The sequence below is a fragment of the Pocillopora verrucosa genome, chromosome 2 (genome assembly GCF_036669915.1).
Source record: "Pocillopora verrucosa isolate sample1 chromosome 2, ASM3666991v2, whole genome shotgun sequence".
NCBI lineage: Eukaryota > Metazoa > Cnidaria > Anthozoa > Scleractinia > Pocilloporidae > Pocillopora > Pocillopora verrucosa.
Genome location: NC_089313.1, coordinates 3,299,761 through 3,316,600, shown reverse-complemented (window position 1 = coordinate 3,316,600; position 16,840 = coordinate 3,299,761). Strand labels below are relative to the sequence as shown.

At 38.9% G+C, this 16,840-nt stretch overlaps 1 protein-coding gene and 1 pseudogene across 1 annotated transcript; one reads left to right on the top strand and one right to left on the bottom strand.

Annotated features, from left to right (window-relative positions):
• The first annotated feature begins 5,629 nt into the window (after positions 1 to 5,629).
• On the top strand, positions 5,630 to 11,020 carry LOC131780512 (uncharacterized). Its single transcript, XM_066162635.1, has 7 exons — positions 5,630 to 6,271; positions 6,705 to 6,799; positions 7,669 to 7,828; positions 9,119 to 9,185; positions 9,425 to 9,771; positions 9,889 to 10,054; positions 10,800 to 11,020. Exons 1-7 carry the CDS (start codon positions 5,645 to 5,647, stop codon positions 11,018 to 11,020), a joined length of 1,683 nt encoding a protein of 560 aa, XP_066018732.1. The 5' UTR covers positions 5,630 to 5,644.
• A 3,821-nt stretch (positions 11,021 to 14,841) lies between these two features.
• On the bottom strand, positions 14,842 to 16,836 carry LOC136279001 (uncharacterized; annotated as a pseudogene).
• Between the last annotated feature and the right edge of the window lie 4 nt (positions 16,837 to 16,840).

Sequence of the window (16,840 nt, the reverse complement as noted above, 5' to 3'; positions counted from 1 at the left end):
TCTTCAGTCTCACGATAATCGTGTTGTTCAGTAGATTGCCAAGAGTATATGCAGTTTGGTTTCAGATTTCAGATTTTGCTTTTTTTCAACAAGTGCGCGGTTTTTCAACTAAGACATTGGTATACTTGGAATACAAGGCATACAAGTCATACAAGGCTTTCATGGCTTTCAAGTGTTCGCGACTCAATCCGTTCCAAACATACCGCTCAACATCTTTTAGTGTGGATTGGCCGCGAACAATACGACTTCTGTATGAGGAGTCTATAAGCTTTTTGAGCGTTTGCACCATAAAGCTCCAGGTAATCCTAAACCAAAACCACTGAACCTCCATTGCCAAAACAACAACCCCAGAACCAATACAAAATGGCTGACAAAAGAGTTTTACTAGCAAAAATCTCATGATTCGTCAAGTGACCCGGCCCTGTCCTTGCATGACAACGTCAATCATCATCAAGATAACACACGTGATCAGCATGTGAACACCTTCACCCTCATTGGATCACAGTTGGTTGTCATGGTGTTGAGGGCCCAATGACCATTGGGTACTATTGCGCAATTTTTCCATTTTGTGGCGGAGGAAAAAAGAAAGACAACAAAAAAAAAACAAAGGCCTTTTCATGACTGGGCTACCACAGGTATCCCAGTAAATAGTTTGTTAACGACTAACCATGAATCGAGTCTGTACCGTTGGGGCAGACTCGGGAACTATTTCAAGATAACCAAATTTCAATTAGTTCAAGTCGAGAGGTATTTCATCTTCTTGTCGTCACACTAATTTTTGTTTCAGACAAGTAGTATATACACCCACCTGTCTGGTTGGAGAGAGAACACATTTTCACGAACAAAAGATATTCAACTTCTTGTGATATCAAAGCAATTTAGTTGTTTATGATAACAGAGAGACATCGTTGGTGCAGTTGTAAGAATGTAACTGATATGTAATTTCTAAGTGGTAAACACGTTTGGTCCAAGCTTCAGCATTTGTAATTTTGCAATATTCGAGGGAAGAATGTTAACGGAATACTTCGTCAGTCGTCGTCCAGTGGACTGGGCACGTCGGAAGTTAGATTGCGTTGGTCACAGTTCCCGCTTTCACAGGCTACAAAATGTCAGAACATATCAAATGTGTAGTAGTGTTTTCTCAGAGCAAGTGTGTAACTCAAGATAAGGAAGATATCACGCTTTATTAATCATGAATAATAATTATATAATCTGAGCTTGTTTTGTTCCCTCTTTTAAACCGCACTTTAAGAAAAAGTGGCATAATTTTGAGCATAATTTGGAAAAACATCGGGCGATGCTAATAGCATATAATGTCGAGAGCATAATGAGCTACTATTATTATCACAATTTATGAGAGCCTAATTACTGTTCTGCTGGCGCCTTTACACTTCAAGCAGATAATTTTCAACGTATTGAAGAAAATAAGGTATTTCGTCATTGATACAGATAGTCTACTTGATTGTTTTGGTAGTATGGAGCAATTATTGACTTCTTTGTTAATAGAATGGCTTTCGTCGCACTGTTTTCTACTTGTTTTGGTCGACTGATAATTGACTTATTTGACTACTCCGCAATCGAGTCTAATAAACTTGTCATTTAAGTACAGTTTTGACTCCACTATTGTTCATAATCAGCACGTATACCCGTATTCAATGTGGACAAATAGTTCGTTTCCGCGGCGTTTTTTTGCGTCAAAGAACGTTCAACAGAATAAAATTTGTCAAAAATTATGATTGCAAATGATCAATATGAGACACTTTGGTCTTTTAAAAGTGGGCTCATCATTAGTATGCAAACCAGGCGTAATTTTGGCGAGCGAGTGCTCAGTATTTTCTTAACGAAAATTATGGCCGCCATCTTTGATTTTAATGTCAGCGGAAGGCTAGGGAGAGAAAGAAGTTTGTACCAAGGGGCGGTCGACAGTCAAAAATATGGAGAGCGGTGGGGTGGGAGAGTAAAGATTACGCCTGTCCGAGTTTCCACTTTAATAAAGTACTTTACGAAACTTCATGAGGTATAGCTCCCAAAATTTCCTTTTGTAACATAAAAGCGTCGACTGATTAGTTTTCTAGATTTTAGTTAGAAACCATCGATGAGTCTGAAAGTTAACCAGCCTGCAAATAGTCTCAAGAGAGAAGGTTAAAAATGGATAGTGTTGTCAGACACCATCTGTTATTTGCGTATGATTTCTAATTGAAACTTCAATCACCTCCTCGTTTACCAACTGTTTGGAATCATTTTACGTCTGACGCGTTTTCCGTGAATGATGATGATGAACTTCGGAATGATCACACGCCTTTTTCCATGCATTTCAGTAGTATAGAGCACAGGTATTTCTACATATATTTTGAGGTATTTGTTTATTTCATTACTTTGTGCTTGTGTTTCACTGCAAAACATATGGTGTTTACCCGTTCGGAAAACAAGTCCTGAATATTTGAAAACGCGGCATTATTCACGCATTTTTCTGACATTTTCCGACATGAGAATCCCAAGTTTTCCCGTTGTTTTCGAGTCAGCGAATTGGAGTACTCGTTCCATTACCCAGCAGTTTTCCTTCACTGTTAACTCTACGAAAGCGATTGTTTTCGTGGTGTTAAGAATGCGGTGTCAGATGGGAAAACGGTTTGTATTCGTTGCTTACTGGTGTTTTCCAGTAGCAGAAGACTGGTTTCCGTCGAAAACAGAGCGTTTTCTTCCATTTTCCTAGAACAGGAAAATGCGTAGAAAACGCTTGAAAATTACGTGTCCTCCAACGTTCACGGGTTGGTCAACGCAAAGAAATGCGATGTTTTCTGGCGTTTTTAGCTGTTGGCGTTGAGAAAACGCGTTCTTATCGGCGATTCACCGAATACAAATATTCCAATGCATTTTCAAGTTGTTGCCGTCCGATTATCATGCGGAAAATGGTATTTATTCTTATATTCATCGGCGTTTTACACCGTTAACCACTTGGAAATCTATAGATATGTTTATTATACATACATGTTTTGGCAAAGCCCTCTTTTCTTTGATGAAAAAAAAAACAAAAAAAAAACAACAACAACAACAAAAAAAGCCACATCGTTTCACCAGAGTATGCCGGTTTGAATCAAACAAATTATAGCGTGCAAACCTTTGAGTGCAGCTGTTTGTTGCTTCAAAGAATCGTTTACGATCAAATGGAAGAAAAGTTGTCAAACAAATAACCAGCACCTATACTCAAGGATTTTCGTTTGGAAAATATAGATTGTACTAAATATCAGCTCATATTTGTGACTGCAGAGGAGATTTTGTCGAAGACATTCTTTTCTAGCTGAAAATAAAAAACTTCCTCACCGTTTCACTCATCGGCTTTACGTGTGTTTGTTTTTGTCGGAATACAGTGCTTCCGATTTTTAATTTAACTCAGTTTGATTGGTTACCCGCTCATCTTCGGGAAATGTAGTGACGCACAACTAATCAGCGGGTGTTCTTCTTTTCAACAGCCTCTTCAGGCAGGTGTCTTCTTGCCCTTTCCCCGTCCCCTACTTCCACCGTTCACTCTAACTCAAAATCAAACATGGCTGGTCGGAAAAACGATCGCGAGCTTCTAACTTTAGCTCGCCCTAATAACACGCCTGCACTGCAGGCTAGACCCATTCTGATTCTTGATAACGAAGAGTTTCATCTTTAACAAAGGGCTTTACGAAACTTCATGAGATATATTTCCCAAAATTTCCGTTTATAACTAGACAGCGTCGGCTAATAAATTTTCTAGATTTTAGTTAAAAACCATCCATGAGTTTGAAATTTAAACAGCCTTTAAATAGTCACAAGAGAAAAGGCTAAAAACGAATAGTGTTGTCTTACACCATTTGTTATTTGCATGTTATTTCTAATTCAAACTTCAATTACCTCCTCGTTTACCAACTGTTCGGAATCATCTTACGTCTGACGCGTTTTCCGTGAATAATGATGATGAACTTCGGAATGATGATTGCAGGATTGAAAGCATTTCAATAGTGTAGAGAACAGTTATTTCTGCATACATTCTGAGGTATTTGTCTATTTCGTTACTTTTTCCGTGCTTCATTGCAAAACATATGGTGTTCACCGGTTCGGAAAACAATTTCTGAATATTTGAAAACGCGGCATTATTCATGTATTTTTCTGACATTTTCCGACAAGAGAATCCAAATTTTTCCCGTTGTTTTCGAGTCGGCGAATTGAAGTATTCGTTCTATTATCCAACAGTTTTCCTTGACAGTTAGCTCTCCGAAAACTATTGTTTTCCTGGTGTTGAGAATGCGGTGTAAGATGGGAAAATGGTTTGTATTCGTTGCTTACTGGTGTTTTCCAGTAACGGAAGATTGCTTTGAAACAAGTTTTCTATCGAAGACAGAGCGTTTCCTTCCATTTTCTAGGACAGAAAATGCGTAGAAAACACTTGAAAACAACGTGTCTTCCAAGAAGAAAAAAAAAGAATGTTTTCTGGCGTTTTTCTCCTGTTCGCGTTGAGAAAACGCGTCGTTATCGGCGATTCACCTAATGCAGTTATTCCCACGCAATTTCAAGTGGTTGCCGTTCGATTGTCGTGCAACATCGTCAAGTTCGCCAAACGCTTTTTATCCTTACAGAAGTTGGCAACCTAATTTTCAATATTTTTGTTGATATTGTTATCAAGAGTTTTTTTTTTAATGGACTCTCCTAAAATTAACGAAAACCTGTCCCAAATGCAGAATTTTTGTGACTTATTCTGAATTGCCAATGAGATCCCGTTATGTAGCAGAATTTAAGCATAAGAAGAAGTAGAAGTAGTGATAGTTCAATAATTTTTTGGCTTTGCCAAAGCCAGCTGAAAGCACATTATTTGCGTGGCTCTGAATATTTCCCATAATGATTATTAATCATACTGCACTATGTTTACCGATTCTCTTTTTAATATTTTTCACTAAAGGTCAACTTTCCCAATTTCTTAATCGATCATCGAAACGCGTTCGTGTTTTCAAATTTCAATGCAGCCCTTCGCCAGACTTTATCAATTGTGTTTAGAGTCCGCCCCCAGTCTCTCCACCACAAATAACTGTACAATAACATTCGCTAAATCTGGGGTCACAGCCCAGGACTCAAAATATTCTGCAGTGTTAGAAAAAAAAGTACATTGACGCGGTGTTTTTGTTCACAATGGGGAGTTATTTATAATCTTGGCACTCTGTAAGCACACTAACTCAGATAACGGCACGCTGTGTGGCGATAAATACATCGTAATGGGTGGTTTTCGGAAATTGAGAAAAAAAAGCGTTTAGTGAGGGTAGCTGGCTATTGCCAGGAGAGCATATCGCTACCTCAGTGAGAACTTCAGAACTTTTTGTCTATAAAAAACTTCTTCGAGTCCTTCGAGAAGGTCAAAATTATATTTTCGTTCCATTCTTTTTAAGTGCATGATGTCTTCTTCGTGAATATTCTCATGTAAGTGTAATGGAAATCACATTGAGATATGGTCTTGCATTGCACCTATGCAGTATAAAACAGCAAGCTTGCAAACAGATTGTTCTGACTTTTGCATCTGTGGTTTTTTTGTTTGTTTGTTTGTTTGTTTTTTTGGTTAGATCTGAACACAACTTGAAGTCTGGTAGCCTCAGGAGGTTTCTAACCACATCATATCTTGGCGGTGTTAACGATGCATGTTGCAACTCTGAGATTGGTCCTATATCTAATGGTTTGCTGCGATTTATGGCTCGCCAGGAGCCAAAAGCTCCAACTTGATTCAACCGATCAATCGGAATTAGTGCGCAAAGCCCGTCAAATCAGGCAACATCGTCAAGTTCGCCAAACGCGTCAACTTCGTCAGGAACAAGATAAAGAAACGAAATGCAAATTCAAATTTGCCCTGCTAGATTTTCCTCCTTACGTTATGAACCAAAGTATTAACCGAGGATTTATGTATCAAACCCTTTCATGGTTTGTGGACATGGCTTGCTTTGGTAGAGAAGCAACAGACCCCATAGCTTGCAAAATGGTACCAGTATTTGTTCAAAATCAAGACGAGATGGTGAAATTGATTAAAAATGGGTCGGTTGATTTTGGTTTTCCAATTCTGTCGGATGCAAAACAAAAACTTACGGGTCTAGATAGTGTGACACTCACACGGACATTTGAATCATCTGGGTGTTCAATGATTGTGAACTTAAAGCAGTGCAAAGCAGAGTCACGGGAACAGTTATTTACTTCCATTACGTCACAATGGCCAATATTGGCCTATATCATATTGCTGTCAGGGATATCTGGAGTGATCATTTGGCTCTTGGTAAGAGTTAAGGCTTATCATCGTCAATCTTTACTCAGCTTCTGAAGCTCTTCAGTTTTAATTTCACGTAAGGTTAGATTCAAACTTAATTGTTACGGCTTTAGCATGAAAATAGTTCAAGTAGGAATCGACAGCACTATTTTTGAGTAAACGGTTAGCTAGGCACACCTTATCACTTCACCGAAATAGAAAGCCAAACTAAAAAAAAGAACCTCGCAGTAAATAAAAAGAGAACTGTAATGCCCCACAAGTCATGAATCTACAAATAAGGTTTGTTTGTTTGAAGGTGAAAAAAGACCGTTGCAATGACGCAAACTATCAAATAAGGACATTTTATTCCAAGATGCCACAATTTCGGATAGAGTAATACTGCTGCAAACTTTGCGCGTTGTAAGCCTTAAGTAAGCTTGAAGTGTAATGATTTTCATGACAGGAACACCGTTCAAACGCGTCTCAGTTTTCACCCTTGTTCACGAAAGGATCACCCGAAGGCTTTTGGTGGGCAGTGGAATCACTTACAACAGTAGGGTAAGTTGATTTAGATTTACACACCGGAAGTATGACGGTTCGACATCAACTGTGACGAGTCGTTCGATTCGAGTCGATTCGACAACATCTCCAACCCACCTTCGTAGTTACTCGCGGAATATTCTCTAAGTGTCTTGCAAATCGACCTCCAGTATGACGGGTCGACATCAGCTGCGACGAGTCGTACGATTCGACAAAATCTGCAACCCCCTTTCGGAATATTTTCTAAGTGTCTTGCAAATCGACTTCTGGTGTGACGGGTCGACTTTAACTTAGACGAGTCGTTCAATTCGACAACATTTTCAACAACCCTTGACAGCTACTTGTGAAATATTTCCTAAGTGATTTGCAAATCGACTTCCAGTTTCCATCTAATGAGAGACGGTTTATCAGATTTCCGATATAACGAGACGCATTAACCGGTAGAACGATTCGCAAACTGCCTTTGACGAATCGTAGCGGTTTGGGTGTATTGGACAACCCTCTTAGTATACTTGCTAGACTATCCTCAAAGCGCAAAGATATTTGGTTCCTTTTTCTCATTAGGTACGGGCAGGGCATTTATTATGCTACAGGAGGGAGGCAGTGTGGGCTAGTGGCTGGAGTGCTGCATTTGTAATCTGGAGGTCCCAGGTCTTGGCCCTCCACCCTCCACTACTCACTCCTCGGCTGCGCTTTGTATATAGCCAAATGTTCAGCTTCCTTCCAGTTGGGAATTTCATTCATTCTCTCATTTATAAATTCAATCATGTCTACTGATCCTGAAAAGCCTTATCGGGGAAGTGGTCAATTAGGTATAGATTGAGAATTTATATACTTACTACATTATCCTCAAAGCGCGAAGATATTTGGTTCCTTTTTCTCATTAGGTACGGTGATAAGACGCCTAAAACCCTCTGTGGACGTTTATTTGGTATAATATGGATCCTGATAGGAGCTATAACGTTGTCGCTGTTCACCGCCTTAATGACCAATGCTATCCAAGCTTCCCTGGATGGTACGAGATGTAGGGACATCGGTGGCAAAAAGGTTAGTAACCCTAACATGAATACCTAAAACCCTTTGCACCCTAACATCATTATGTTTCCTCTCTATGGTTTCCTCTATACATTTCTTAAGGTGCTGGAAAAAAGAATTTTTTTTAACAATCAAGAGTTTCTTTAATCGGTGATCATTTCTTTTATTCTCATGACCCTAATGTTTGATTCAGGTGTGATATTGTAAGGAGATATCAATTGATTATTTTCTTGGTTTCAAATTAGATTCCCTACATTTTTCAATTTATCCTAAACGAAGCGTCGAAAGGCTTTTCCCTGGCAAAGTTATTTTACCAATAAATGGATCCTACCCTCATCGATCGAACTCAGGAACAGCTAAAATGCAACTCGGCCCTGTGACTCAAACCTTTGGGTCACAGGGCCGAGTTGTTAAAAGCAGGGTTCAGATAACTCAGCAGTAATGTGAAATCTTATTTAAGATCTGAAAGCTGTAAAGAAAGGTTGTTACGATTTGCCCACACTTATTAAATGCTGTTAGGAAAAAAAAATAGAGAAAATTATTCGAAAGAGGTTGCTGAACAAAGGTCTAAAGAAACCCGCATGAAATTAACCCCGGATTAGCGCTACTCAGACTTCGAACAGCTAAGCTGGGAATTATGAGCTACCTGAGTCCGAGTTAGCAAGTTGTATGGAAGAATGAAATTAGCATTAAACAATTTTAATTGATTGTCGAAGTGGAAAATTGCTCTGGTTTGTACAACTTCGGATATTGTTGGCCCTTTTAACAACAATGCCTTCCCTGTTCCTATTATTTAGGGTGGGTCTTTCCGGAACTACAACTTAAGTGTACTTTCGTTGTACAGGTTTTTCATATTCTTTGCAAGAGGAAAGTACTTATCATCTGGCAATAAGCCTTTATAGATTGTGCTAGAAAAAAGAAACAAACGAAGTCTAAAGTATATATTTGTTGTCAATTAAACACGAAATCTTCTTCATTTTGAGATACATACTTGCTCTGACAAAACATAATTAACTATTGGATTCCAGACGAGAAGCAGTGACTTGACGAGTCAAAATGTAAGTTTCTCTTCGGCGCTATTTTGTTGCCTGTGAAAGCGGGAACTATAAACGATGTAATCTTTACTACGGGTATGCCCACTCCTTTAGACAACAAACGATTCTATACTGCGGTAACCCTCTTCTTACAAGACATTGAAAACCTGACAATAGACATGAACCATAGACCGAAAATCATTCTTGCGCAATCTACAAGGGCCCAACTGGCACATAAAAATTTGTCTGACGCTAATTTACTTGTTAGGTGGGTGTGTCCAACAAGAATCCTGAAACGCATATAGTCGCTATGGAGCTGGACGCAGACTTTGTCAGTAAGCAATTCTTTTCAGGCTATTTCAATGTTCTTGTATAACGCGTTGCATGACCATTGTTCTTCAGGAACGACTACGAAGGTAAAAAAATAAGCTTAAAAATTACCTTTTAATTTCAGTTATATTTCATATACTTTTGTATCAAAACTCTAAAGAGAAATTTGCCCGCCGCTTTTTCGCATTTTATTAATGTAAGAATTTGCGTTGGCGAACAAATCAAATAAATTTTTAATTAACAGAGTTCAACAACCTGGATGAGATGCAAGAAAGTCTTAGCCAAGGAACAATTGGAAGAGTAATGGTGGATCGCAACACTGCATTTCACTTTTTGGATAAATCTGGTTTAAAACGAAACAGACAGATCCGAATGATTCGTAACATCGATTATCCAATGGAATATTACCTGGTTCACGTGAGCCATGACGTAATGGCGTCACCGAATGACACGAACGATTCTGATGACGAAGTATTGGCTAGAAAAACTCAGCTTTCGGTTTGCGGGGAAAGCCTGAAAGAGTTATCAGCGGATGTGATGGCAGTTGCAAAAGATACTGCCAAAGAGCAACTTATCCCTGCCGAATTAAAGGTAGTTAATTGTTTTTTTTGTGAATTTTCTATAGTTCACCACGCGCCATTCTTCTCTTCATGCTTAGCATTTATTCCGATGCAATCAAGAGTTTGAAAATTATTTGTTTCTTTGTAGACAGCAGATTTGTCCGATGAAATGGAAGGGTTATTCTCCACCGGCTCACAAATGACCAAATTTATATTATTGGCCTTATTGGGAATACTTACCTTCCTAATGATCATCGGCAAACTTTGGGAAGTCTACACCAACTGTAAACCAACGGTACGCAAGAAGAGAAAAGGTAACTACTTCTTAAATTAATTTACCATAGGTTCCTGCAGAGTAAATATAAAACAGATACCTTTTGAAGAAAACTGTTCTATCTTAAATAATATAAATCGTGGTATTGGTGTAATTCTATATTTTTAAATTCAGATGGCGATCAAAGGCAATGAGACAGTCACTCGTCCTTCAGTTGGTCAGTCGGTCAGTCTGTCAGTTAGTTAGTCAGGCAGTCAATCAGTCAATCAGTTAGTCAGTCAGTCTGTCTGTCAGTCAGCCAGTCAGTTAGGCAGTCAGTCTGTCTTTCAGTCAGCCAGTCAGTTAGTCAGTCAGTCTGTCTGTCAGTCAGCCAGACTAATTCGTGGTATTGGTGTAATTCTATATTTTTAAATTCAGATGGCAATCAAAGACAATGAGACAGTCCCTCGTCCTTCAGTCGGTCAGTCGGTCAGTCTGTCAGTTAGTTCGTCAGGCAGTCGGTCGGTCAGTCATCCAATCAGCCAGTGAGATTTTAATCAGAAATGTGGAAACCTTCGTTACATGAAACAGTTCAATACTTATTGAAAGGTCGGTCTGTCAGTCAAATAATAAGTAATTATGTAAGTCCGTTTTTCAGTGAGAAAATAGTCATTCATTCAAACGATTAATGACCGAATCAAATATCGACTATTTGTGTACTGACAAACGGAAAGACAAAAGTAATATGTTCAGGGATTAATTTAGGGGTTCATTTCCTTAAATGTCCTTTGCGATCCTTCTTCTAGGACTGATTCTTAGCAGTAAGAAGATGTCAATGATGCAAAACTTCCTGGATTTCAAGGAACGACTAAAAGACATAACGTCTGATCTACAAAAGTTAAAAGAGGAATTTGAAGGTGCCGCGAACGATTTGTCTCGTGAATACTCAAGACCAAAAGAACGCTCATTTTCTATTAATATGCTTGATCTGAATGGAAAGAGTAAAAATACTGAAACAATAGTATAACACATAAAGCATTTTGTTATTAGTAAACTCAGATAGCATTTTAGTCTTCTGAGATTTCCATGGCCAGTGGCATATTTTTAGCTTGAGCAAAAAAAAAGAAAGTGAATATGTCACACAGAATAGGACACGTAACTCACTTCTTGTTTATTATGAATTGTATTGAATTCTTTTCCTTCCTTTTTCCTATTTCCTTTTTAATTTCCTTACTTTCGGGTTTTAGGCCAACAAATCAATACGTTATGTTCAGAGAAAGGTAGCAAGTGAACCAAGAGGGTTTATAAATTTTCTCATTCCACTGCAATCAGTTTTAGCTGTCTATTGATGAAATAGCTCGCGCTATTAACTACAGACTCTACCTCGTCCGTCCTGACGGATGAACAGAATCGAGCGTTAAGAATACTAACTTCGGTATTTGCTTTTCAGTGCCTAACTTCTGGGTTTGTTTCTTTATATTATGGAATTAAATTTCACAGGTGCTGGAAAAAAGCAAGCTTTTGAGAATGGGTGGTGAAAATTGAAAGTATAAATGAAGAATTCCTTTCTTTAATATTTATTTAAGGAAGAACTTATCATAAAAGATATAATATAACAATAATTGTTTCTTGAATTCTCTTCGCTTCGTTAGACGAATGCAATTGTAATTTCTAGCTGGCCACTTTCTCAGTTTCTTTCGCGAAAAGCATGAAATTTTATAAAAAATAGTTAATAAATGACGGGTTCGATTTATCAATTGAGACAAGATCTTTTAAGTAATGAAATTTTCAATAATATCGAGTGATCTTATGTAGACTAATTTACAATAACAAAACTAATAACTCTGCTCGTTGGTTGGCCCAGAAAACTTCAGCTATGCTCTTAACCTAGCGGATGCGAAACTGATAACAATTGCAACTTGCTCATTCGCATTTTTCCTGCTCTTGAAGCAGTTTGTTTGTTTTCTCTTTGAGTTCTCTTTGGCTAATGATAATGTAAACTGTTCTTCTGATTGGTTGTTTTGATAACTTTTGTTTTGTTTTCCAACTCTCAGAAGATAACTCTTCTATGTACAAAGTATCAATCATGAGAGTCAACAGTTGATTTTGTTAGGGATACAGCAAAAATCCCTGGCCATAAAATAATTTTACAAGATTAAAACTGGCCTTCCTTGGCTCCATAGTCGAGCAAATTGACCCACTCAGCAGGAACTTATCCCGGTTTCACTTTAGCATAAAGAAGAGTGTAACTATTCCCACCCCCCCCCCCCCCATGAGTTGCCAGTCCAACGCAAGGTCACCCCCAGCATTTCATCAGGCTTCCCTGACAATCTGTTGGTACTCGTTTATACACCTAGGTGAAAAGTGGCATGGGAGAGAAAAGTGTCTTGCCCAAGAAAAGAACCCGTTAACCCCGTCAGGTCTCGAACCCAGACCTCTCGATCCAGAATCCAGTGCACTGACCATGCATTAGGCCATTGGAACATGTCTAAGGCGAAGTGGGGACAGAGTAGAACCACAGAACAAATGAGCTGTCTGTTTCTTATGCTGACTTTACCTACCTTACCTATGACAATGATTGCAATTTGACCAACGATTATTTAAATCTGATCTAAAACAGGGATGACTGCAAGACCTTTGATTAGAGAATGATACATGCTAAATGAAACTTATTTTCATAGGACAGGTTTGCATCTTGCCTCACTTGAACAAAAGGTTTTTAAAACCGAAAATTGCCTGTAATACGAATGTAAAACGTCTGGTGGCTGTCAAAATGTGACAAATGACATAACGATGAATTCTCCCGTGCAGAAGAACATTAAGATACAATGGTATTATTCAGAACTAAAAAACTCAGCTCATAGGAATGAGCTAAAATAAGATAGAGCTATTTAAACGTTACAGTTTCTCGCCTTATTGCAGCAGTGTTTCATGAGGCGCATGGCTTTCCTAGATTAAATCCTTATATCATGAACAGAAGTCTCGATCCAGGATTTATGTACCAAACCATTAAATAGTTTGTGGACATGGCTTGATTTCTTAGACAAGCAAGCAACCGATCGAATAGCTTGCAATATGGATGCCATCTTTGCGCAAAGTCAAGGTGAAATATTAAATCTGATGAAAACCAAGCAAGTGGATTTCACTTTTCCCTTTCAAGCTAACCATGAGATAGATGATGATGGACTGCCTAATGTCACACTGATCCCTGCATTTGTGTCATTTTGCAGTTCTCTCATAGCAACTTAAATAAGTGTGAGGTAGAATCAGAGGAACAGCTGTTTGCATCTATTACGTCACGATGGCCAATTCTGGTTTGTATGATGTTACTGCCGGGAGTTTCAGGAATTCTCGTATGGCTTTTGGTAAGAACATGGATTTATGTTGGTTATCCAGTACCGCATAATCTTAGATAGGCCGCACGTTTGGGCGATGGGACACGACAGAATTCTGAGATACCTGGAGGTTTTAGGAAAACTCTTATGAATTTTGTTTTACTGGTCATGATATGTACATCTGACCTCTTGATAGAATGGAGATAATGCAGCATTTTCTTCTTGTTCTTTTTTATGAACGATATCCAAGTGATCCGGGAGAAACAGTTTATTTTGGGATAGCTCCAGGTTAAAACACCGTAACATTTTTTTGCAGGCTATAAAAGTAGAGTTTTCCTTCCTGATTGCAGGAACGCAGAGTTAACAAAGACCAGTTTTCACCTTTGTTTACGGCTGATGCACCCTAAAGGATTTTGGCGGCCCGTGCTCTCCCTTACAACAGTGGGGTATTTCAATTCTGTTTAAGATAACTGCATTTGCAACTAAACGTATTTCTAAGTTTTAAACTTTAGTTGCAGCTTTTTATGATTAATCCTCTCCTATATTAGGTACGGTGACCTAACTCCAAAGTCCTTTCTTTGCCATATATTTGACATTATCTGGGTTCTGGTGGGAGAAATTATGATGTCATTGTTCACAGGCTTAACTGAATCAGTGCCATGCAAGCCGCCCTTGATGGCACAAAATGCAAAGATATCGCTGGTAAAGAGGTGCGTATAAATTCATCTTAAGTGTTGCCAAAAAGAAGACGGATCTGTCCTTTAGTTTTAATTTGAAAACAAAACTATTTTTATAAATGTACCTTTTTAGTCCTCTCTAAGTACTTGTAGCATAAATCAACTCCCTATAGTTGTTGGTATTAATGCAAATTATTGTGTTTTTCGTATCAGGTTGGTGTCTTAGCTCCTTTTCTCACAACCCAAAACGTTGCTGAAGAGTTTGATGCAAAGATCATCAGTAAGTGAGAATTCGTTTATTGTAACAATGAGCTGTAATGCCAGAAATTATAGCAAGATGAAATGGCAACAAGTTAAAATCATTTCATTACCTTCGTGGTCACACTAAAACTTTCTCAACGAGCGAGGAATTTCTACCTCAATAAAGTTCTCACATCCTTTACTACCATTGTGAATTTTACTATCAACAATCAGTTAATCAATACTAGCTGCACATTATGAACGGAGTTAGTTTTCATCAGCAAAGGACTTTAGCTCTTTAAACCCATTAACCTACGTTCCCATATTGATTTGATCAAGGAACTTCTAATCTACAGAGTTTGACTCTCTTCAAGAAATGCAACAAAAATCTTAGCCAAGGAGCAATTGGAAGAGTATTGTTGGATCATAACACTGCATTGTACTATCTGGATAAATTTGGCTCGAAACAAGGCAAACAAATTCGATACGTAACATCAATTATCCAATGGAGTATTATCAGGTGCATGTAAGCCATGATGTCACACCACCACCAACAAGGTCACCAAATGAATCCAATGACTCCGAGGAGCAACGATTTAAAAGAAAACAAGAACTGTCCAGGTGCGGTGTGGTCTATTATTCATAGACCTGGTCTCGGTTGCTAAGGAAACTGCAAAAGAACAACTTATTCCGGCTGAGGTACGTCTAAGTGAAAGTGTATTTACCAAGAATGTGCCAAGAATCTCTGAAGGAGCTTTTGCTGTTTTGCTGGATGGTAAAAAAATTTCCGATAATTTTGGTTTCTTAGCCAGTGGTTCACCTGTCTCATTTTGCACTGTTTCACTCAGCTGTTGGGGTTCCGGAATCTGATTATTTTCTAGGTTTTCAGTACTCTCTTCTTCATCAATTAATAGTGTTGTATCTTCAGCTTCTTCTTCACATTCACCATCACTTTGAAATGACTGATCTTGAACTGGCAGATTCTGTTGCATGCATTCTTCTCCATTATGGTTTTCTTCATTGGGAATTCTGGTAGCTGGGATTTTGATTCCGCTTTGAATGCATTCTTCCCAGCAGTGTTGAAGGAAAATTTTCTCCATTCTGATATTGGAGGAGGGAAAGTGGTGAAGGGAAGGTCCTTGCTCCCTGAATTCAATTTCCTCAGGACCATCAAAGAACTCAATACAGTCTTCATCCTCAATTTCTCTCCACCAAACTCCTTCTCCCGGTACGAGGAAGTCAGCAATAGACTGAAGGTGAGCCTCCCAGTGCCTAGCATGTGTGTTGATGACATCTTTGGATAAAACTGTGTCTCCCAGCTTTGGTAGGACTTTGCTGATGTTGCTGATTTCCTTTTCTTGCCTGATGATGCAGGTCACAGCTGTGTTTCCTCCTGAAGTCTTCTCTGCTTGCATATGCAGAACTGCATTGCTCACTAAGCTTTCAACTCGGTTGTTCCAGGTCTTCCTGGTGATGTCGGTCAGCTCCTCAAACAACCTCTCAAACATCTCTGCATTAGTTGAACGGTGTGAATCAAGACGGAGAAGAAAGGCGGAATGAGATACACATGCATGGATGTATATGTCAAAGAGCTTTCCGCTTGCTAGGGCTCTAGTTGGGGTCATCACTTTTCGGCACAAAATTGCATGCCTCCAACACAGGTTATGCAACCTTAAAATCAACTTTGGTGACCGCTTTCTGTCCTGGGCATAAAAAATTTCCACCATTTCGCACAGGGTGGCCAGCAAAGCTCTCACATCATGGGTTGTTGTCTGGTAAAGGGCTATAGTTAACTAGATTAGTGTCTTGCGATAATGTACTCCTCGTTTTTTCTCTTTGTTAAGTTTGACAGCTAGTATTTCTTTAAGTTTTATCAGTGTATCAATGTGAGAAATGTGATGTGGGATTTCTTCCAGAATGTTTTTAATGTGATTCATGGAGCAGTGAAGAGCTTCAAAACACAGTACCTTATAGGACTGGAAGTAGAGACTTTCCACAGAAACACTCTCATCCCCAAACAACAGTGCTGGAATTCTTGTTGCCCCTCCAAGTTCTTCATTTAAAATTTCTGCAAGTTCTGGTTTGGTTTTGTCTGAATCTCCAAGTCCTCTTGCTTCAATTTCAGCTTGTAGCTCGTTGACCTTGAGATCTTTAAATGGGTTCAAGAGTTGTTTTGCCTCTTTTCCTTTCCTTCCTGCTAACAGCAGCTGTTGCCGTTCGGTCAATGTTCTTTACTTTCTTTGGGCCATGTAATCTAGATCGTGGCACATGCTTAAATGCCCCTCACAACCTGGGCAATCATAATGCCCTCCATGCTGATTTCCACATTCAAAGTTTGCTGCAGGGTTGTCTCCATTCATGAATCTCATCTCATCTTCTACTCCAACATCCTCCTCTGTTTTCACTCTTTGGGTTAAATTTACTAAATCATCATGTCTGGCTGGAACAAATTTTATCTGATCTTCAATGCTGGAACTGCTCTGCCCCAGCATATACAGATAGGGCCTCTCCACTGTTGCCTGGACATCCACATCTTTTCCATATTGAACTCTAGCTTCTGCATCAGAGAGATGAATTGCTGGGTCATACATCTCT

Excerpts from the sequence above, each read along its gene's own strand:
- LOC131780512 (XM_066162635.1), top strand. The coding sequence starts at position 5,645 with ATGCATGTTGCAACTCTGAGATTGGTCCTATATCTAATGGTTTGCTGC. Across the intron at positions 7,829-9,118 it reads GGGACATCGGTGGCAAAAAG|GTGGGTGTGTCCAACAAGAA; the intron begins GTTAGTAACCCT and ends TTTACTTGTTAG. Across the intron at positions 9,186-9,424 it reads GCTGGACGCAGACTTTGTCA|AGTTCAACAACCTGGATGAG; the intron begins GTAAGCAATTCT and ends TTTAATTAACAG.